General features: G+C 34.1%; 1 protein-coding gene across 2 annotated transcripts in view; it reads right to left on the minus strand.

Annotated features, from left to right (window-relative positions):
• The window catches only part of LOC122500229 (protein slit), a 220,573-nt gene that overhangs the window by 177,780 nt on the left and 17,482 nt on the right, over window positions 1–25,311 (minus strand). The window contains exon 2 of one of the 2 annotated variants that reach the window (XM_043609056.1): window positions 9,998–11,253. In XM_043609056.1, coding sequence (XP_043464991.1) covers window positions 9,998–10,281 — 284 coding nt within the window. In that variant the 5' untranslated portion in view covers window positions 10,282–11,253. Of the gene's footprint in view, window positions 1–9,997; window positions 11,254–25,311 lie in introns of those variants that run through there. The other variant, XM_043609055.1, reaches the window with a different exon arrangement.

Consider the following 25,311-nt stretch of genomic DNA (forward strand, 5'->3'; position numbering starts at 1 on the left):
ACTTTCAAACCCATTTGTTTACAATTCAATCTTATAAAATTTCAATTATTCGTAAATTCTCCAATAAAATATATATTAGAAAATAAAAACTTTAAATAATTTTTAAAAAATCCGCAATTAAAGTTTCTCGAAAAGATTAATTCCACAGAATTGTTAGTTAAAAATATGAAAAATTCAAATTTTCGAAGGTTTTAATCTAAAACATTTTCAAAACTTAATTATTTCTAAAAATTTACGCTCTAATGCTTTCAATATTCAATTATAATCTAAAATTTTAACTGTAATTAATTTTTAAATTAATGTTTATGAAAAAATTCTACTAGAATTCAATTATTTAAATACAAAAATAACAATTTATTGAATAATAGTATGTTTTTTAAAATTGAATTCTTAAGATCCTAAAGTTCTGAATTCTAAATTTGTTTATTTCCTCTACAAATTGAATTTTTATTGAAATTATTTTGCGTAAAATTTCAGTTAAAAAATTTTTTTTTGATTATTAATTTATAAAAATAGCTTCAATAAAAAATATTTCGTTCATTTGAACTCTCAAATTCTCATATAGAATTTTATCTATAAATTTTTAAATAACTGAATTCTTTTGACGAATTTTAATAAAAATTTAAAGAATTTTTTTAAGGAATTCGATTAAAATTTAATTAAAAATAATTTAAATTCTGCAATGAGTTTTAGTATTTATGAAAATAATTGAATTCCTAAGAAAAATTTTATTATTTACCAGAAGAATTGAATTCCTGTAAAAATTTTATTATTTTTTAAAATAATTGAATGATTGCGAAGAAATTTATAAAAAAATTTGTTAATAATGAAATTCCTGCACTGAAAAAAATTTCTAGTAGGTTTGACTACTTTTTAACTACTCTGCGTGTAATTCAATAGCGTCCTCAACTGAATTCAAAAAGTTATATTGGCTACCGAAAAGTAGTAAAAAGAACTAAGAATGATGTAGTTGGTATAATCAGATTTTGTAGTTGTTGTTGTTGTAATTTAACTACTTTTTTTAGTCATCTGAACTATATTCTTTAACTACATCAAAAGTAGTAAAATCATCTACACGAAAATTGTTAGAAAAACTAAAAAAGTAATTAATTTAACAACTTTCCACTCAACTAGGTACATAATGGTAGTTGAAGATTTGGACCAAATTTTTTTCAGTGTGTGGAATTTTTTGTATTTTTTGAAAATAATTAAAAGTTTGTGGAGAATTTTATTAAATTTTTTTTTAAATAATTTAATTCTTTTGGAAAATTTTATTAGAATAGTAGATATACCTATTAAAAATGATTGAATTCAGGGAAAATTTTTGAAAATAATTGAATTTTGGAGAAGAATTTAATTTGTATTTCTAAAGTTAATTGAAATTTTGACGAGAATTAAAAAAAATTTTTTAGCATAATTAAATTTCTGCCAAGAATTTTATTATAGGTACTTTTGAAAATAATTGAATTTCTGAAATCATTTGTAATTTCTCTAAAATTCTCCAAACTCTAAATATATCGTACAATTTACGAATTTTTTGTCTTTTCTGAATGAAATTACGGACTTTACGGACAAAGTTACGGAGGTAGTTCGAGCCCTGCTGTAAGCGATTCTTGAGAGTTTTCAGACCTAGAAAAATAGAGTTTATAAAATGTTTACTAACAAAAATTAACTGACAATGCGAGTGGTCTAATCTCGATTGTGTGTCGCCAAAAAGGCAGAAAATCCTGTACAAAGTGAAGCGCCACCTTGAAAAGGTAGATTAGATCCGGCGCGGCGGTCAGTTCTCCCAGCGGGAACTCGCATTGTCCAAAATTTAAAACCGCATCTCACTCGAGAAAAAGGCTGTGGATGAGGTGAAAGATGAGAAACAACAGGAACATGAATGTTAATAAACCACAAGGGGAGGAGTCACTAAAAAGGTCTCAAGAAACAACCAGTTTTACAATATTATACACGCAATTCCAACCATTTTTTCAGAGATTATTAATACAGAATTTAAAAGCGACACGAGGAAGGAGATGTGGCATAAAAATGGGAGAATAATTTAGTTCACGCTCCCTATATGAAGGGACCAGAGTCGAGGAAAACGGCGAGAAAGAGAGGGAAATACATGGAAATGGTATTCTGTGGCCATTTATTTTTTTATCCAAGGAAACTGGCACACACGTAACATACATGTGGTGCAAACAAAAAGGCGTTCTTCCTTTTATGTGCGAGAGCTTGTAACCAAGCGACTATAAATTTTGAAGGCGAGGGCGCGACGTTTTCTCACACCTAGATTCTCAATTTACCCTAAATTTTTCCGAGATGAATAGACATACAACATCAAATGTTCTCGAATTACGGATTGAAAATAGACGAAAATTTACAACTACCGTTATGTAAATTATGATACTTATACGCTAGATGTTGAAATATGACTCCGAGTCGCTATTGGCGGTCAGCCAAACAACGGCCGAAAACATAATCACCCGTTAAGTTCGCAATTAGAGTTCCCTTTGTCGCGAGTCGCGACAGACGGTACGGTACCTTTATATTTCTCCTCAATTTATAGCCTACAAATAATTTACGACTTTTGCTATATTATAATTAAAATTTCTTGTGAAATCATCACTTCTAAAAAGTGTTTGATATTTAGAATATATTATATGAAAACAACAAGTTTATAGTTAAGTTATACATATTTATGAATCAAACATACAAGATTTATGTATTGACAAAATTATTACCTATTTTTGTCACTGAATTTAAAGAACAGATGACGATTTCAGTTATCTCATTACATTTAAGAGAGCTTTTTGGAATAGTATAGTCACTTTAGGAAATTGAAATCCATGGAAGAATTGAACATATTCAAGTTGACAGGTTAAACCTGTTATGACCTGATTTTCGTTTGTAAAGGGACGTCGCGTGATTTGTTGGCGGGTCTAATCCGACGACAATAGCAGGACCAGGAGTGACTAACGCAGCAATTTGTAGGTAAACGAGAGGGTCAAATCGCGGATCATTTGGCAAACTATGAACGACATAAGTCTAATTCTGATTTATCGGATGTGCCAACTTCTGGCTTTGTGGTCGCGTTCTTCATAAAATGCGGTCCCGAGAGATTAATTCTCCTCTCCCTGTCATAAAGACTGTAATCCCAGGTTATGATAATGAAATCTTTTTTTCAGAATAATTAAAAAAATCAAATTAAAGCATGATCGCCTTAATAAGAAAATCTCCGAAAAACTCAATTAAATTGAATATTCGCCCTGTTTTGCGCGCGTCATAACTGAAAAACTGCCAAGAATATAATAAAGGGCTGTGAATTATTGTGATTTACTCCGATCTCCGAAAAAGAATAATATTAGTTTTCTGCCTTGAATTTTAATAATATTGGACTGCGGAAGATAATAGATGCAATAAACATGCATGTGAAAAACAACAACATTTATATGTGTGGGCAGTAAATAATATAACCGTAATAAAAATGTTTTGAATGTAAAATCAACAAACAAAGTTGAACAAAACATTGCGGGAAAATGGGAAATTTTATAGTTTCAATTCACCCAAGCGTGCCGGTGCATAAACAAAGTCATGGGGACAAAAACGATGATGCACCGGGCGACAATAATTTTGAAAATTTGAGAATGTGGAAACTGGATGCATGATCACGTACTCGTGCCGTCAGTTAGGAGCCGGAACCCTACCTGCCTAAAATTGATTTTAAAGGCTACCATGCCCCCCAGAAATAATGTTACAGTTCCATTGAGCTCCTGGGGATAAAGCCACGCCCAGGACCTTTGCTTTCAAACTGGCAAGATGCTTTCAGTTTAGTGAAAATTTAAAAAAACCAACTACCCTCATGAGAATTGTCAGGGAAATACAGACGACCCTCTTCCACATCATACACAGCTCATTCTTCGGCTCGTGCATAAATTTCCATCTAACCAAAATGACCGCATACACATATATATATCCTTTCAAAGATTTGGAAATGGCTTATTAAATAACCACAAAACTGCCAAGCACATTTTCATTGATCGCACTTCATTTTTCATTGTTGGAATTCATAATACAAAATTCACTTAACAGAATAAAATACAAATAACGTGAAACTTAATATAATCAACATGACTTTAAATTGTAAAACTTTTCCATACACATACGTAAAGAAAAGAAAAGAAGGGTTGTAAGATAACGATTTGTTGGCAAAAAGACGAGACACTGTACTTGCTTCGTTGCATCAATATTTAATGCCATTCGGCGCGTCTACCCCTTTCTTTCTTTCCTTTAAAGCGACGTGATGAAACTAAAAAAAAGAGAAATTGAAGCAACCCTCACGATACACCAAGTATTTTGATGTACTTTCATGGAATAATCAATGTTGGAAAAGCACTTATAACAAGTGACTATTGTAAGAATATACCTGCGGTTTAATAGACCAACATTAACCAGCGCAACAATATTCTTTCAGGAAACTTTCAGCAAAAAAAATTTACTTCTATATTTTTCCTTCTTAGTAAGTATAAATAAATACAATTCACGATTTCATTGAATCTCTATCTACCCCAAATGCAAACAAGTTGAAAAAACATTTATGTTTCCGCTATATATTTAGATATAATTACTGACAATATTTTATCAGAGTCTTTGTTTAATTACGAGGTTTATCAAAAACTAATCCGACAAAAGAGAATACTTGACCCTTCCTTTCAATAAAAAAATATCCCCAAAAATGTTGAGAATTTCCATCGCTTATGATAAATATGTCAAGATTATTGTGATAAAAAATAAAGGAAATGTGAAATCAGGATGACACAACAGTTATATTGAATTCGTTTCACGATAACATTCCTTTGAGGCATTTCCTTTAGGGGGGACGTGCCTTATCAGTAATAAATCCGGTAGCATTTAATACGCCATGATGCATGAGAGAGTGTGATCGCCAGGAAATATATACTTACATGGTGCGTTCGTACTGAAGTTACTGATGTTACTTGGGAAAACATGGTATCGAGCGTTAGTCAAACACACGCTTCTTGTGGTCTGTTTACTTTTCAAGTACTGTTTATCTAGCTTAATCGAAAAATCATAAGTGCCCTACCTCAAGACAATACACCCCAGAGAAACCGGGGCGAGACTTCTAAACGGAAACGGAAGTTGAGAGTATTAACACACAGTCACTATATAGAATCCAACCTTTCAGCTAATTGCGTAAGATGTCAAATACTAGAATTAATAATTACTACTTCTATTTCCAACCAGAAAATATTCGTAAAGTGAAAATTATGCACGAACATGGTTGAGTAGGCAAGTTTTGAATGTGAAAATGCGACTATATACTAGAATAATTTTGATTAACAAGATTTTTATGTAACCATTTGACTGAACTTATATTGAGAAAATTTTTACTTCAATCCTTTTTCGTTCGGAAGAATTCTTTTTTCAGGCTGCGCACTCGATAATTAATTTTAAAAAAGTAGCAAAAAGTTGCTTTAACACCGAAAATTATAACGTCTTTTAATATTCAATTATTATCTAAAATTTTAACTGTAGGTAATTCAGTTTTAATGTTTTAAATCAACTTTTATTTCTTAAACTTGAATTCTTTCGAAGAATTTTAATCAAATTTGTATGAATAATTGCAATTCAATTCTTATACAAACTTTTATTAAATAAAAATAATTGAATTTTAGTGAAGAATTGCATTACATTTTTTTTAAATAATTGAATTACCATGAAGAATTTTATAAAAATTGTATTTTTTATATCAATTTAGCTTTCTTAATTCAATGCGAAGTAAGATTGAAGTAAGAAGTCAACGAAATAATCATCATCTCTTTCTAGAACAAAAGTTTATTATCGTAAATCTCCTAAAGATATATCTAATAAAGTTGCTGGAGTAGAAAAAACACCATGTTTGACAAATTCTAAAAATGTGTAAAGACAAATACATGCACACCCCAGAACAAGTTAAATTGCTGTAAAATTCTTTCAGAATCAGATGACGAAAAGCTTTTAATGAATAAATTTGAATCAATTCCAGAAGAAATTGTAATAACATATAAGAATGAAAAGATCGTAAATTGATTATTTCATTTCGTAATAACCATTGAAAACTTTGGAATGTCAAAAATAATGAAATAAAACATGAGAAGAAATGCATTTACGAAAGAAAAATATAGTGGGTTGCTTATCAAACAAAGAATCAATTGTGCGTGTTCACAGCTCGTCAAAACAAGCATCACGTGCGTAATGCGTTGAAAATTTCAACGTTGCCGCTTGTTGGGGCCTGTCACGCATTTTTCGGTTGAATAAAGAAGCAACAGTCAATTCGAATTTTACTCCGTGTTGTGTACGATATGTGTAAACGTGGACCTATTTGTTTCTTAGATTTAGATGATGGTCCAGATATAACCTCTGTCCATCTGGTTGGTTAAACGCTGTCTTTCGTTATCTCTCCATCAGGCACACTATAAACGTCCAAGCTAACAGGTACACACAGTGACTCTCATTCTACATCCGTCATCAATAGTCACGAACTAGATATATCAGTGAACATAAAGGCCGTGAGAAAAATTTTTCATCTTGTACCTACCAGTGTAGGTAATATGGCCACACGGAAAGACGTCGTTTCATCTCAAAAATTTAATAAACAGATTCTATTCGATGTCTGGCTACAAAATATTAATAAATCAATTACTATTACAATCTTTTCTTTTCGTTCTGACATTTTGTTAGTGACTCTTAATATTTTTCAGAACATAGAATAGGAAAGAATACTACTCTTATTCAAAAATTGAGTATACTACACTGCAAAAAGAAGTATCTTATTTAAGATGTTTTGGTAGTCATTTCTAAGATGTTATTGTAGTCACTTTTTAGTCATTTAAAATATCTTAATTTAAGATACTAAAAGCATCTTCGTACATATTTTCAGCATATTTTTCGGGAAAAAAGTTTTGAGGTTAACTATGGGCTTATATGTAAGACATTTTATGTATCTTAGTTTTTAGTAACTTAAATTTTTTTCGCATCTTACAATTCACAAGTATCTTATCGCTAAACATCTTATTGAGACAGAAACATCTTAATTTAAGATACTTTAAAAAACTTACAGAAGTATCTTACTTTTTTAAGATAGAAGAAATATCTAAGACGTATAAAACATCTTAAAAATCAGTAAGATACTTTAGAAAACATCTTATTTTAAGATGTAAGATACCATTTTTCCATCTTACATCTTATTTTAAGATATCAAATAAGACACTTATTTTTGCAGTGTATTCTACTTTCATATAAAATAATTATAATACTAATGATAATCAAATAGAGAATTTTTCAGCGCCCGATTATGCTTAGATTGTGAAAAGTGTTACGTTTACTCCAGTTAACACCGGGAACAATGAGATTTGCTTTAAAATTAGAAAATTAAAACTTGCAGCAAGCAGAATTCGTGCAAGTTTAATAAATGTTTTAATAGCTTGATAAAATTTGAATATTCCACAAAAGTAAGGATATCTAAGTAAATATTCCAATGAATTCTAATGCAATAAGCCCTCGTTTGACTTCTAGTACACTTGGAGTGCGGAAGAGTTTCCGGAAGATCAAAAAGATTCAAAACGAGAGTCGCTTCCCCGAAAATGAAGCACACAGCGTTGATCGGAGATGCAAATCCCATGAAATTCAAAACCGACACGGTGTTCATGCTTGGCTCACTCAAGAACCGAGGGGTTGTGCGCGCGATGGTCGGGATGAATTTAAATATTCATAATCCTGCTTAATAAGGCATTAGGTATTAATAGTAGGATGTCCCGCGTGCCTCACGCGCAAGCTGCTTTTTCACGGTAAACACAATTCATCTCGACAGTCATCCTTATCAGTATGCAATCTACTTTGATTCCCTCGTTTTTTAGGTCGTGATTGGCATATTAATTGTATGCTAATTACTAATTAATTACATTAATAGGTCACCTATATGTCTCGTTGCGCACAAAATCGCCCATTATCGCATCATTATCGCATCATTATTTCAATTTTTCTTCTTCTATGAAACTTTTATCAACTTTTATTATTTCTCTATTCATACAATTGAATTTTAGAACGGAAAATAAAATTATTTCGGTTGAAAGCGTTGGCTCTTGGCCACTAGTTCAACACTTTTTTGTTTTTGCATTCAACTAAAATTACTTGGCGCTTTAAAATTAGTGAAATAGCTCTTTAATAAAAGTTGTTGGATATAATAAAAATTAAACAGAAAAAGTGAACACGTATGTTTTAGTATTAGTAAAAGTTGAGGATTGCAACTCATCTCAAATTGGTAGGGGAATAAAAGGAATCTGGGATCTTCAACTTGAAAATGCACAGCGAAGAAAGTGGTTTTATGTGAAAGAGGTAAGCAATGAAAGGGGTGTGTACTTTTGACTCTGACGCACGTTTTTCACGAATCATCGAGAATAGTAAAGGCTGCGGTGGATTAGAGCTACTGGGCACCGCCTTATTATACAGTTCGTTTCACGTGAAAACAACATGCGTTCCGTCGACCCTTCGCTGCGGGCTGTCGACAAGCTGTTTTTACAGGAAATGAAGCATATAACGAAGACAAATAATACACCACGCTATTCAAGCCTACTTGCCTCCGAATTAATTCAACTTGATTCCTTCTAGAGAAAGCTGTTCAACTCTTTACCGGAATCTGCCGCTGGAGACAAATACCAATTGGTAAAGCAGAAATACTTAATTTAAACACAACTTTGTCTTAAGGATAATAATCGATTCATATTCCAGATCTTGAGATAAAATCTCTAAACTTCTATCAGCTTCTGTCAAATAGTACATATAACTGTAAAAATTAACCGAATTTTGAAATAGATTCCACGTTTAGAATATAAATTAATATTATGGATAATAAAGCAACTTTATTATTTCTGCATTTATATAGGTATTTATCAAATTTATGTTTCTGAAAAACTATTACTTAGTTTTTATAAGTTTCTATTTGAAGTAACAGTAAAAAAATTGCATTTCATTTTAAATTTTCAAACTTTTATCTGAAAGCTTGTCTATTAATCTATGGAATGCTTTTAAATTTCATATCAATGTAATTAAAATTGCTTTCATCTGGAATATTTCCAAATATTTGTGTACAATGACTACTACGATAGATAAATTATTTCATCGATCATAAAAATATTTCAACTTCATAAACAGAAAATTGATTATATTTAATATGAAACTTTCCTCATCATGTTGTATTATGTTAAAAAGTATCGAAATAAACGTAATTGAAATTGTTTAGGAATCTCCGAGTTTTACGTGTTAAAGTTCAAACTTGTGAAAGCAATTAAACTTTCATATTTATAATATTACATTATTTATTGCACTGCAAAAATAGCTGTCTTTTTTGTTATCTTAAAATAAGATGTTTTCTAAATCTTACTAATTTCTAAGATGCTTTATACGTTTTAGCATTCAAGATATTTCTTCCATCTTAGAAAAGTGTAAGGTTCTTCTGTAAGTTTTTTAAAAAATCTTATAAATTAAGATGTTTCTGACTCAATAAGATGTTTAGAGATAAGATACTTGTGAATGGTATAAGATGCGACAAAAACATAAGTTTCTAAAAATTAAGATACACAAAGAGTTTTACATATGTGCCCATAAGTTAACTTCAAAACATTATTCCAAAAAAATATGGTAAAAATGTGTATACGAAAATAATTTTAACATCTTAAATTACACAGTAAAAAATAAATCTTAATTTAAGATCAGTCTTAAATTCAGCACTGTCTGCTCTAATGTTAAATCATACAAAATCCATTGCTTAAATTCAGCATTGACTGTCTTAAAAATGTTGCGTCTTAATTTAAGACTGTTTCCTGCCTTAAAATAAGACTTTCTTTTACTGATTTGTAAGATATTTCAAATAACTTAAAAGTGCCTTCCAAAACATTATCTTATATTAAGATTAACCATGTTTACAGTAAATGAATATAAAATACAAACTTACAATTTTTCGGCAGAGAGCATGGTGGCCAGGTCCCCCGGAACTTGAGTGAGTCCACGATAGGAGCATTCGATATTATGTCCCACGCAGCTACAGGCCCCAGGACAACTCGCGCTGTTGATACCATCCTCAGCTGAGGTGCCAAGACCAAAGCTTCCGATTCCCGTGTTGTGAGTCGCGCCACCCAGAACTGACAGGATCAGCAGCAGTCCCCAAGCACAAACCACCGAACCACAACTAACACCAAGGAGTCTGAGCGACCACGTCGGTGTCATCGCTTTCGCCATCGCTAACACTTTTTTATTCACGTCCTTAATAGCCTCGTTCGAATTGTCAATAATATTGGCGAACTTGCCGAGGCGCTTAGGCCCAATGATATTGCCCTCCTGATAAGGCGGACACCTCACAATCCATTCACTCTGATGCACCAAAACGGGCTCGACACTCGCGATATTATTCGTCCAAGCGAGATTACTAATGGGATGCTCGCTCGGATCCTCCCTGCTCACTAAAACGCAACACTCGCGAAGATTACTCACTTCCGGCGACTCTACACGCTCCCGCGACCTTTCCGTCCTCTTCCGACGTGATGAATTTTCAGCATGCACTGGAACCGGCAATGTCCTCTTCTGGGAACATTTGCCCTTTTGTCTCCTGCAGGAATGGCTACGTCTCCTATTCGAAGCTACTGCCGTCGCTCCAACTTTCGGAGGGTTCCCACTCGCCTGATGGCTATCTTCGTCGGCTGATCGATCTCTCAGATACTTGAGGGATCGACGGGCCTTCTTGGCCCGACTCTCCGGATCGAGCGACTCTCTCCGATCTGAACTGCTGGCCCGCAACGATGCCTCGTCTAATGGAGCATCTGCTGGGCCCGTTGGGGGGCCGTGTTTGGGGCCCCCTTTCAGCCAGGGAGGCCCTTGTACGGTGACAGCGGTTTCCACCACTAGCGGCAGGGCCCGTTCCTGCTCATTTTGTGGCAGCAACGTCACTGACTTTATCTTGATGCTGGGGGCTTTCAAGAATCTATCGTACCCCTGAGGGTACGAGGCTGCTGCACCGATTCGCGGCTCCGGGAACAGATTTGAATTGGATCATCTATTTTCAAGTTGACACTTATTCCCTGAATAAGAATTCCTCGATTCTGATTATTCTTTTCAGTTCCCTTCTCTCGATAATTTCCTTTCAATTCTATAATCGTTCAATAAATCGAAATGTTGCTACCGAAGTTATTTCTTTATTCCGAATAGATTCATCACCTGAAACAAAAAAAACTTTTGATTAGTTGATTAATAACGGATTATTACAGACAGATTCATCTGTCACTGTCGAATATTGTAATTAATATTTCACTTCGTACATCGCAACTTTCCAAGAATTATTGTTAATTAAAGTGAAACAAAAATTAATTAAATATGGAATTTCCGAAAATATTAGTTACATTGATAATTTTGTTCATCTTTGGTGACGCATTTTGAATAAATAGAACAGAATTTTAAAAAATTTTATTCGTGATTTATTCAGCATCCAATCGCAAGACGTGAATATTTAATTTTACAAAGTCATACCGGATATTCAACTGAATAGTTGCTGGAGCGCGATCCAATTAATTGGAAGGGGCAACTATTTCTTGGTTGATACATCCAACTTTTTAGCTGCATTATCTTTGCGATAGCTGGGGTACCTTTTCGCATGGAAACAGTATCCAACAGTTGGATGTGTTAACCAAATTATTGGATCGCGCTCCAGCAACTATTCAGTTGGATACGGCAGCTAACTCTTTTTCTGCTCGTCTATGAAAATAGTGTCTGTGAATATGAAATTCTACAAATTTTCAAACGAGATCATATATTTATAAATTAGAATGTATAACCAACTGCTTTCAATAAAAAGGCATTTAAAATGAAATTGTACATATTAATGAATTTCTGCCTCGAAAAATGTATATATAATAACTCATTTTTTCCGTCGTATATGCATTTCGACTTTCGAGGCGAGTTGCGACGTTGCGAGGAATGGAGTAGAAAAGTACTGGCAGATTCGTACGCAGTTGCAGGAGAGGAAGATGAAGAAAAAGAAGAACATGGTGTGTGCAGCAATATCGGAAGTACGAGGAAAATATGCTTCCAAGGCACAATCAAAGCCCGAATGCATTCTGTGCACGGCCAGGGGAGTTTCAACTATATTGGAATTTTCTTTGGCATCCCCTACCCCCACCCCCCTCACTTCAATTCTTCTGGTTTGCTTCTTTTCGCGAGACGTGCTACGAACAAATCTATGTACGATCAATGTACACACGTATCTTGCTCTTGACATTTATATATAGGCGCGGATCTATCCGTGATATCTACCCTTCTTGAATACAATACTGGCAATTCTTGAAGCTCTTTTTCGCTCGTGAAACGACTGAATTATCTGTGTGCGGGTATATATGGGGAAACTCGAGAGCCGTAGACAACACCGGATTTACATCGTGTATCCGATTTTCTGAAGCTAGATATTGAAATCAGTCTGTATCCAGCGAACCGTATCATTCTTACTTTCTGTTCATCTATATTTTTTCATGCGCAAATCTTTGGTAGTCTTGTAAACAAAAAATATATGCCTGTTTACAGAAGTATTATATTCGACAAAAGTTTCTCTTTCATTTTTTCAATTATGTAAATAGCATTTTAAATTGCAATTGCAATTTCATTTGAACTAAGCTATACTTTTATAAAGGTGCAGTATATTAAAATATATTTAAAGTTTTTACTATTATTCTGCACTGTTGAACTTTATGATCTCACAAAGTTTCTAATATTTTTTTCAACAAAAATTCCCAGTTATTTTCTGATTTTCCCCGACTTTTCTATTAAATTTAAATTTATTTTATTTTAAGCTTAATGCTTTAAAGAAAACTACTTAAAAGAATCCTTATTTTTCAAAATCTTTCGTTCTTTCATTCTTTGAAATTTATATTGTTAACTTGTTTTTAAAAAAACACATTTTTTATTTTCTCACTCTTAAAATAAAACCTAAGATGTGTACTCTTAGTAATTAAAATGATCCTAAAGCTTGATTTTAAGACAAGAAACATAAAGTCCCTTTATAAATAGAAAAAAATATTTTTTAAATTACACGCAGAGAAAATATATATTAAATTTTCTAAAAGCATTTTACAGTTTGTGAAAAAATTGCAACAAACCGAAATTTTAACATAGAAAATACTAAACAGTGAAAAAAATAATATGAAATTTAGTAAAGTTATATTAAAATTTAACTAAAATTCTTATAATTGATAAAATTATACTAAATTTCACATAAGTTTTTTTAAAGTTTAGTATTTTTTATATCAAAATTTCGCTTTGTCGCATTTTTTTCTAAATTGTGAAATACTTTTAAAAAATTTAATATAATTTTCTCTCCATGTACGTTGGTGAAATTTACAACGTTTATGAACTACGATTGGGAGAAAAGAAATAAATATTTTTTCACAAAAAAAAGAATAAAATTTCTCTACAAATTTTTTATTTTTCAAATTCTTTATCAACTTGATATTGTAAAAATCAAAGTAAAAATTTCGTTTGGATAAAAATTTGAAGCAAAAATATTTTTCCTTCCAAATAGTTGTTTCTAAAAGTTGTGAATTTCATCGACGTTTATTTTAATATTCAAAAATTTACTGTTTCGACAATCTATGTACAGTGGAACCTCGATTATCCGAACCTCTGTTATCCGAAACCTCTATTATCCGAACCGAAAATCATTTTATCCGAATTTCTATTATCCGAACTTTTTTTTGGCTATCCGAATTTTAAAATTTATTTTCTCTATTTATTTTATTACTTATGTTTGTTTATGCCAAAAAAGTCTTAAAAAAATCATATATTGTGTTTTATTAATATATTATTATAAATTAATATATATACTTATATATCTTTGAAAAATGTATTAAATTAAATATGTACATATAGTTCAACTGTCCAATTTTTTTACTTTAATTATGAAAAACATTAAAACCTCTATTATCCGAATTTTCGATTATCCGAATCAGGCCGTGCCTAGGTTAGTTCGGATAATCGAGGTTCCACTGTACCTACATTTGAAGTTATAGTGAACTTAAAAAATTTTACACATATTTCTAATATAGATGTAATATTACAAAAATTCACAGAGTGAGAATAAATATTAAATTTTGTAAAAGTATTTTACAATTTGGGGAAAAAATTCGATTAAGCGAATTCTTGATATAAGAAATACTAAACTTTAAAAGAAATTATACCTATATGAAATTTAGAATAGAAATTTATTAATAATTAATTAATATTCTTGATATTTGATACTCTCTAAATTTAAATTAGTGTCAGCAAATTTTTGCTTTTTAATTAGTCAATTTCAGTAATAAATTAGTAGAAATGGCTATATTGGTAAAATTTACTAATTGGAAAGCAAAAAGTCAGTTACAAATTCAAATTAGTAAAGAATTTTACAAATTCAAATTTTCAACACTTTTAATTCGTTTTTTCTCTTAATTCGATATCCTTAGAAAAACTGTGAAGACAATCTTCTTAAAAAAATTTATATATAATAAAATTTGTTTTAAGCATGGTAAAGGAATTCCCGGTTTGGCATAAAATTCCCGTTTTTTACCGGTCAATTTAAATTCTCGGCTATTTCCCGGTTAGTAGACACTCTGGATTTTATAATACATTCCATATTACTTTTTTAAGCACAACAAAACTTGGTGCCAGATTATAACATTAAATATATAAATATAAGTAACATTAAAGTTAAAAAATGATACTCATCTATACAGAAAAAAAATTAAAATTGATAATTGCAACGTTTAAATACTTTCAAACAAGAAACATTAATTTTAGAAATAAATTTCACATTTCAAATTTATTACATCGAATTTGTAAACTTTTAATCACACATTTTTTGATTTAAAAGTAATTAAACTTTGCTTTGATTGAACGTATATTTTTAGAAAATAACATCTGCAGTTGAAATTTCATTAAAAGTAAAAAAGAACAAAATTACTCATAGTCGTGTTTTTTTGTATACAAATTTAATTTAGAAACTTTTGATTCTTTTGATAAAATTGCAAATTCTTTCTAATCTAAATTTTCAAACAACATTCTCGCAGCATTTAAAAATAAAATATATATTTCACTCGACAAGTTGTTTTGTTCAAATTGTACATTAAATTAAATCGAAAGCAACTTTTTCACCATTTTTCGCGGACTGAGCTTTAATGAAACTAATTGCTCTTGACGTTTTTACTTGAAAATCGGGATCGAGGAAATTAAGTGAGTTTTTCACAGAAAGCAGTGAACCGCTTCTGGCGATCGGCGCGGGATAACGGACAAGTCAAAAGTATTTTATTTTCGGCTTTTTTTTCGCATCCGTCTGATCCGTTGGATATTAAAAATTGTTGGGAATCTAATATTCGCTCGCTGACGGTGACGAGTCAAGGATCGATAACTCGATTAGCAGTCGCCATCGAGGTGGGTACTCGAAAGGCAGGCTGGGTAAATAGGTGGCCATGAAAGGGTGCCCCATGGGTGTGGGAGGTGCACACCACGCACGTAATATTCTCGAGCACTCTAGAACGGATAATATCGCAGTGCCTGCCTCTGATGTCGAAGTTAAGGTGACGCGGTTCAAAGTAGTCTAGGGGGAAACGGGGGTAAGGGGGGGGGGGGTGAGATGGCTCGCGACAGAATGCTACAGAGACTGCATGAGGAGACAAGGGCGAAAGGCATTCCTCCCTTTTCCGCCAGCATTCCCTCCCAGGCTCGATACGTAGTCTTCTCGAGCTCTCTAAAATTGATTAACGACGTTAGCGTATTTTAATTGCGCCAAAGTAGCTTCTAAAGTAGCCTATGAAAGCGTGCTTTACACTTTTTGCCCGATCCAAGATGTCGGGCTGGAAGATTGGGGAGAGGAATGGCAAGAGTCGATGGGGCAAAAGGGATTGCTCGCTGGTAGGTTATTATGGAGAGACGATAAGCGTAGATGTAGGCAGCGGACAGAAAAATCGATTTTCATTTATTTTTCCAATTTCCGTCGGATACATCGCGGAATACTGCGGAAAACCGAAACGTAATGGATCTCAGGTACCGAGCATTCGAACTCTCGCCCACTTCCTTTCCACGAGCTTTTCCACGAGAACAATCGGTGAAACAGTTTCGAAAGCACTGCACGTATCATACCTTGGCAAAACGATCGTTTTTCATTTCGTTAGATGAAAACCGAGAAACAAATGCATTTTTCATCGACTCCGGGTTTAAGTACCGTTCACGGAATTGTCCTCCTCAGATTTCTCAGTTTCACCAAAATGGCAAAATATTGTATATTCCTTCAAAATTGCAACGCCCTGCGCGAGAATTTAATTTGCCAAATGGAAAGTGTAAATAAAAACTGTTCATTTTAGAGTGAATGTTGTTCTTGTAAATTTCTGGAAAAATCCCAATTAACTAACAAAACTATTTGGATTATCGATTCAGCGGGTGGTTTCCTGCATCCTCGCAGATGTGTTCGGCATTTGAACGAGCGACTATATGTCGTTTAAAGATTTTACGTGCTACGCAAAGCCAAAACTTTATATACGCGAATTTACTTCGGCAGCTTTCCCGTTTTACTGCCAATATCCGGAGCGTAACGTGTACGCCGAGAACCTAATAAAGTGTCTCTACTCACGAAGGCACTGTATTGCGTGGCTGACAATGTTGAAAACAGGTTGTATTTATGTAGACTTGAAAATCGAATACAATCGATATCGAGGTCGCATCGCATCATATGTCTCCCGGTTTATTATTGCCTATAGTACTAGATTTGTAAGCCGCTATTCACGAGGCGAGGGTGATTTCTCCGATGAAGGCAGCTGCATAGGAAATGATACAATGGTATAGAAGAATTACTTATGAACATACTTATGGTCATTACAAATACCCGAGTATTATTCTCTAGGCGATATGGAAAAAGCATTCAGATAAAAATGCTTCTCGTTTACTCCTAAAAGGACTTTTAAATGGTCTCGTTATCGATAAATTACATCCATATCAGCACAACTCTCTTTTCACTATTTTTTTAAAGAAGAATGCCCTTCAATCAGATAACTAAAAGTTTTTCTTTAACTCCAGGTTCGATCTCTTCAAATAGTGCAAAACTTTTCGGTCCGTAATTTTTATTCATTGCAATTTAAGCATATGGTTCAAACCCTTGATAATATGCAGAATTTAAATTAAGTCAATAGGAATTTAAATTCAATTCTGACTGGGTCAATTTTGAACCCAGGATAAATGTCAGTTACAAATGATATTTGCTCTATTCTGTCAATTACGTTTTAAAGAAATTAGGACAAATGACATATTTCGACAAATTATTCATTTGCGAATGAATATTATAGTACTCGATAATTTACTTTCGACATGCTAATAATTATTTTTTCAGATTTTTCTTTTTATTTAAAAACTCAGACAATAATAGAATTTTACAACTTTCAAAATGTTTTTAGCGAAAATGATTATAAGCTATAAATGATTATTAGGTACTACTTTTATTAAACGAAACTGTAATGAAAATGAATTTTTTATTTCTATCTTGAAAGGAAATGACGAAAAATTGCTCTAGGTATTTATATATATTTTCTTGAAATAAAATGAATGGTTCTCCATATAAAATTACATATTGTTTTACTTAAAATTTACATATTGATATACCAGAAGTAACCACTTTATGACATGTAAGAAAAGTTGTCACGTTGCGCTTATTTCTAATTAAAACTCTGACTGTTGACCAGAAATAACCTGCTGTGGAAAAGTCTCTCGAGTTTTGAGTGGCATTATTTCATGTAAATATTTCATGTCTCTCTCACACGCAACCTATCCGATCTAAAACAAGCACGAAATTCTCTTTATTCTGTTTGCCGAGCTCCTCCTACTCAATGTCTTTCTTTTCTCTCTTTCCTGCTTTTTCTATCAGTCTTTTCCTGACCCCCCTCTCTCTCTCTCTCTCTCTCTCTCTCTCTGCTTTTCATGCATCCGCTTCCTCTCATTTCCTTTTTCTCACCCTCTGACACGTCATCTACTTTTTGCCATCTGACTTTTCTGAGAATGGATTCCAAGTACGAAAAGGTTTGAGCACGAGTCATTCTGATGTGGAGGAAAAATCTGATAGCTTCCTTCCACTGCGAAATAGGCGCACCTAATACGAGCTTCGAGAAGGGAGTAAGATGTGCTTTGGAACCAGAGATGTTTGGTTAACATGTGCGCTTAATGGGCCGTGCGAAATGGATTTTTAAGGACCTTTTTTCACCATCACTACTACTCTGCGGTGGAAATTTCTCTCGAGAAGAAAAGACCGGTTCGAAGGTCGACGAGAACCGTTATTTCCAATCGATTCGAGATCGATAGCGCTGATTAACACCAAGGAGAGATTGGAGAGTGTTTCTCACCAAGTTGCGGATGCATTGTGAAAACCTGTATAAATTTAAAAAAAAAATTTTATTCACATTCTTATTCCAATTAATAACTAATTGTGTGTGACTTTTACTCTTTACGTTTAGAAAATCTCGACTCTAATTTGATAGCAAACTTTTAAGGCAAGAAGAATATGGTAAAATAAAACGATTTTGCTGATTCCACACGAGCAAATAACATGGTTCTGAAACGATTTGAGTTTTCAGACAAGGAGGAAGAGGAGAAGAAAGTATAATGCGGTTTGAGAGTCCTGGACCATTTGGGCACAGCCGTATATATATATATATATATATATATATATATATATATATATATATATATATGTATACGCACAGGGGGTATAGAATAGCACCTATTACTGGAATACCAAAATATTCCCGCGCCACAAGAATGCCGGAGAGAACGCAGTACAATTTCATGGAATCGCATAATTATGCGTTTTCTCCAAGATCGCACTCAACATGTAACGTTGTGGTAAAAGGTAAAAGATCAAACTTCTTGAGAAGTTATTTGAAAATGAAAAGATAAAACGAATGGTATCTTTTTTCATATTTGCAGCATGAGAAAATACGTGGAAGAACCAAGAATTTTTTATGCACAATTACATTTATCTCGAATTATGATGCAACACTAGACAAAATGAAAAGTTTATGGGACCTTTAGTGACAATTAAAAGATTAACTCGCTCAATCCTTTCATCCACTGAATCTCAAAGTGCGCCAATTGGAAAAGGCTATTGAACTAAGTAAGACAAATTGGATCCCGAGTCGTAAAACAAATCAGTGGTTGGCATCGAGAGTTTACGGAAACAATCTACAATCCGAAGTTGTCCTCTCGTAGCGGTTAACCGATTAATTGAGCCCGACGCCCAACCTTGAGAAACTAACGATCGAATCAACAGAAATTATCACCATTAGCTTTGATGAGGGACAAATCAAGACGACTGGAGAAAATCCCAATGCATTCTGAGTAAAGCATACAGTTGCCGACCTTTGAAAAGTCAGATAAACTCGTTTCCGTACATCTCGAGTTACTGAGACCCTCCTTAGTCCATGCTTTCGTCAGATGGACAGAAAAGGGAGGGCCTTCGGATATTAGGTTTCCCAGTGCGGTTTTCAACCACCCACTCAATCGACCGATCGGCCGACTTCGCCCCAGGGAAATCACACTGGATACTCTTGCACGCCACCCTCATCCCACACTTCTCTGATGCCACAGAATCGCACCTTCCTTTCGACGCGCTCAACAGGAGACCAAGTTATCTTTCGAGTGTACATTTTACTCTTTTTGCAACTCAACCTGCAACTCAACCTGCAACTCGCTCGTGCAGAAAGGGACCGGACCGTGTACTAATCGGGAAATTCGCTTTCTTCTTTTTAACCACTCGACTGCTATCACACTGCAGCCCACTAATCGGCTGCACTGCAGACTCTGCATTCGCTCCGAAAGCATCGGGAGAGGCAATAACGTCGCACATACGACGCTCAAGTGTTGGCGAACCGATAGGTGGATTCTGCTACAGCCAGACAATTTGCCTCAAAGTGCATAGTAAAAAGATCCGAGCTGCTCGTTTCTTTCAAGTTTTATGACACGGATCAAGAAAAGTCAATAACAATATTATCAACTTTTCTATACCTTTGCGTCGTTTTACTTTTTGAATATAAATCAACAAATTTTAAACATTGGAATGTTTATTCAAAGTAAAAAATATTTGTCAAGAGATGATATCACTAATCTAGAAACCAGAATTTAAACGAAAATAGGTCGTTAGAACGATTTTAAGTGTCCCTATATTTACCGAAAGGCTCTTGAACCTCTTTGAAGCACTGTATCTACAGTGCTGCATTTCTTTTTAATCCAATGAATGAATGAAAGAAAGAAAGAAAATACCGCCAGAAAAAAGGAGAGAGAAAGAGAAAGATTCGGTAGAAGAAAACCAGACAACCCATTGAAACGCGTTTTCTATATCCGTACTCGCATATACATATATATACGTCCGGCTAAAGAGATTAGATAGGCGCCTCTATTTTCTTACATCCTTTCCGGATATCACTGTGCCTTCGATTGACCGTCCACTTCCGGTTCAAGTCAGACTCGATCTCCGCAGGATTGTTTCCGGCAAAAAGTTCATTCTACGTTTAAATCGGAGAAGCTCGTTGGCTGAATACAAAAAACTGGGAACACGAGAAAGGGGTAGAAGCGACGAAAGGGAATGACAGAGATGAAGGGGGGGGGGGCAGGAAAAGACGCGATGACGAGAACTACTTGAGAAAGGTATTCGAGAAGGTGCATTGCCATTATAGATTTACCATTAGACCGTCGCAGGTGGATGACTTTATTAAATGTCGGCGGAGACGCTTCCACCGCCTCTCCTTTTTCTTTTCTGTTTTTCTTTGCTTTACGATCTGCACCTTGCTTTTTTTCTTCTTATTCACTTCAATTTCTTCTTCCTTCTACAACTTCTTTCCACTACCGCACTTTTGGAAAACATTATTAAAGACGAAATTCAGCCACTCTAAGAAATTACTGAGCTCATTCACTAATTTTTATCTGTTTACTTGGAACCTTTTTAAAAATCTGGGAGTATTTATAACTTAATTATACAAGTCCTCGAAAGTAATATTTAATATATAATAAAAGGATAAAAAATTGAGAATGCGCTGAAAAATCAAACAAGTTTTAAATTCTCGAAGCTAATTATCAGAATATTTAACAGGCAGAAAGTTGCGCACACGAGTCAGTCTTCGTTTTTTCCGCCGATTCTTCTATAGGGGCGAATGAGATGGAGGAAGAGGGGAAAACAAAAGAAGAGTGAAAGTCTAGACCGATTAGTGTTTATGGTCGCCGGAACTTGAAGCGAGCAGAGAGCATAGACGACGTCGTCCCTCGCGGAGGCCCGAATAACCGGAAGTGGCCAAACTTGCTTCTGCACGGAAGAGATAGGAAGAGAGTGGAAAGACAAATAGAATTCGGAACAAGTTTTTACCGGACAGAAGATTTAATAGCCCGTAGATTCGAAAACGCAAAGTGCAGTAGTCGAGTCGGGGGAGACACGCCTGCAATCCGTGGGCAGAATACATATACGCTTCTCTCTGTGTTCGTCCAAATTCGCTATTTTTGTCGAAATCTTTAATCTTTTAGGAAAAGACAGACTTCCCTTTATGACAACTTTGTCTTTTTGATGTTAAGTGAAACAATGCGCTGCATTACGATCTTGGTTATATGCTCCCGAGAAGATTACAAATATTACGATCATCATGAAAACTTTAGTAATGTAGGTAAAAGTTGTTTGTAGAAATAGTCAACAATTCCACATATACTTTTAAGTTTCCAAAATCCAAACTATTATAAGACGAATATCAATCGAGAATTTATTAATTTTAATGTCTGGAATTGGATTTGTTCCAATCGCGCATTTTACGATTTCTCCACCACCTATCTCGTCTAATTAACCATAACTTGTATGGTTCGTGGTCTTAAACTTAATTACCGAGAACGCAATGTGTTATTGCAATATATAATTAAGAAGTGTGCATTAAATGCGTAATTACTCTCAAAAGCAATTAATTTCATTTTATATCGTTTGTAAACATGGCTATAAATCCCTTTTCCTTTTAGTCATGTTTCTTTCATTTTAAAAACAAGAGAATAAGTTCCTGCGGGAGAAAAATATCTGCGAGTGGTTTATGACATTAATAAAATAGTGTTGAAGATCACTTACAATTTATGCCAAACACAATTGACATCCTCAATATTCTGCTGTACTCGCTCTCTATACCTGATGGTGTTATTCGTACTATGAATAATTTAGTTTGAATTATGCATTGGAGAATAATCTTGGAGCTTCTGATGAAAGCATTCACACAAAATTCGCATCTCAATAAGATACCCAAGCCTGGCATTATAGGGTATATATAGGAAACTATGTCACGAGTTGCAGTCACGTGCAATAATACGATCGAAGGCGGTTGGTCCAAACTAAAAGCGGGCAGAAATTTCTCAGACTCTCTAGATTTCAATGCTTTTATCCTGCTCCATAAGTTTCAATACCTGCTTTTCCTCCACAAATACGTATATATCATTCACAAGAAATCACGAATAAAAAAGTTCTATCGCTTTATACTCCAGTTGATTTCTGCAGTTGAATTCCTTTATTTGAAAAGTTTTGTGTAACGCAGATGCTAATTATTCCTAACTATTCCACAATCTCATCATCCGAGATATTAATTTCAAACTAAAGATTCTCACGAAAAGTTGAGAAATATTTCATTTCCTCAGATTTTGATCCTCAGCCCACACTGAAATAAGATCCATGATTGGAAATTTATTAAGATTCTTCCGTCACAGCGGGAATCTGAGTATGATCATTAACTTTTAACAAGTGCCTTTTTATTAAGAGAAAAATATGTTAATTATGGAAAAGACTGTGTCCATGAATAAATAAAAAGAATTGTATTATTTATATGTTTTACATGTACGTATATTGTATAAAATATCACGAGATTTATAAATTAAGTTTTAATTAATGTAATCAAATTAATTATTAATGAAGGTATTTTGTATTTTTCTCTTTTAATTGAATTAAATACTTTAATTTATTTATTCCCTTCAACAATCAAAATTCAATCGGGCAAAAGTAATTTATAAATGGTTTCGTATCAATTAAAATTCATTGGCTAATGCCACAAAATAAATACAGGTTTTGTACAGTGAATAATGACTACAAATTACCAACCGGAGGCACTTTTTGCATCATGAACTTTGCTCCGCGGAGGGGTTATTATTTCATCTTTTTTCCACATCCAAAAAAAAGTACAAGGTTACATTTGATTTATGCGGTTCCAACAAAGACAATATAAAAGAATTGAACTCTTCTTTTTAATTACTGTCCTAGTGATTTTATATATGTATGGGATTTTATCAATTTTATTGAAAATACAAGAGATGATCTTTAAAATGAGAAATGTCAACAAAGAGTTTAATGAACCACAAGACAGCCTTTCACATTGCTTTTGCAAATGTTGACACGCTACAAGGATCAACGAAACGAACGATCGATTGCGCGACATCGAATCGAAACTGCCGGAGACCTACTGCCTCGCGTCGTTCCCTTATCTCCTCGAGACTTATCCCCCCCCTCCCCGTTTCGCAGTCGAGATAGGTATGCAGTTGTTATCGTTTTACGAATAACGCTCAAAATTGCCTTTACGGCCGCAGTAGATACGTGCGAAAGCCAAACGTTCAACTGCCACACAATAGCCAAGAGTGTGCCAACCAACCTTTGGAGATAATCTATCGGACTTTCCTCGAAGAAATTCAGCCGGCATCCGGGAAAAATGTACACTTTCTGCCAATATTTTCAGTCACGTAAAAAGAAATTGTTCCTCACTCCGGACACTGGCTTTTTATGAGCACCTGTCTCGGGATATTTAACCCTTATGAAAAGGTCAAATGATCCTGTGGCGAAAAAATTTACTGGAATACATTCTTCACTTTATGTACTTTCAGATAAGATTTTTTCGTACACTAAACCTGACGTAACATATATACGAAAGTATCGTATATTAAAATATAAAAGCGCACAAAACAGATTTTCGGAGATTTAATATTTTAAATCACGTGAACATTGTTTGAAACTCGTTCGAAATACCTCGTACAAAGTTAAATAAAATATAAAAATAAATTCTTTCATTCTTTTTATATTTTTAGTTTTCTCTCGCGTTCGTATTCATTACTTTCATTAAGAGGATAAGTATAAATCTTAACAAAATAAAAATTAGAATCAAATTCTTTCTGACATCGATGCGGTCTCAATGTTGAATCCACTAAGGAATCTGAGACCAAAAATTCAAAGGATTTAAATCCCCAGTCTGGAATCACTCAACCTTAAATACCTCGACATAAAGCCCTCGAAATCTCGACCTTTCCACTCGAGAGCAACGATGCAAAAATTCCTCACTTTTTTTCGTCCTTTCACCACTTATTACACTATCTCCTCATCTGAAAGCTTCTATACACCTCACACGGTCCGGGAGTTCCGGTCGACCTTGGGTCGCAGACAACAATGAAATTTATCGAATGGAATCATCCTTACGAATTGGAGTATGGAGCACGGGTCAGCTTAGAAACTTCATGACAGAGTGTCAACATTTTCACAGCCTGCATTAAGAAAAGTTGTTTTGTTATTTCGAGAAATTCAATCTCTTATACAAATGTTGCATACCGCACTGCTTAACTTGAAAGTATCAATTTTCGAAAATAGGGTTTTGCGTGGACTCTTTTTTGAGGAGTGTTATATTTGAGACAGTTGAAATTTGGTTTCGTTGATAATTTAACGCAAAAAAATGGAGGAGTGGCTTGAAATAAATGGTTTTTGCCATAAAACCTTTGTGGGTCTCGCGGCACAATCTGTCGCTTTATTCTCGATCTACCCTAATGTTCGCAAATGCGTCCGAAAATGACCAACCCCTTGTGCCGCACTGCAATGTGGTGTGTGGCAAACGTGCAGGACAGGTACGAAAGAATGGCACGACGAGTACGTGGGGACATGTTTTTACAGAAGATAGTGATCGGGCACGAGCTGGATTCTTTATTCCGCACAGGGAGCTTTGGTCGCTCTTCTCTGGTCCTGCACGAAAAGAGCAGATCCAACAGCGACGGAATTCTCGTCGTAAACTACGAGCACAAGAAGCATGTCGTTCCCTCTGCATTATGATAAATCTGGCGAATACGATCTTACGATTTTGCAGCTTGATTTATCCTCCCACCTATCTACCACCCTTCGCGAATCAAAACGAATGAAGCATCCCGAACATTTTTTTCCGGACGATGATCCTCGTGAGGAGAACA

This window comes from Leptopilina heterotoma, unplaced genomic scaffold, assembly GCF_015476425.1.
Source record: "Leptopilina heterotoma isolate Lh14 unplaced genomic scaffold, ASM1547642v1 Lhet_182, whole genome shotgun sequence".
In the NCBI taxonomy this organism is placed as follows: Eukaryota; Metazoa; Arthropoda; class Insecta; order Hymenoptera; family Figitidae; genus Leptopilina; species Leptopilina heterotoma.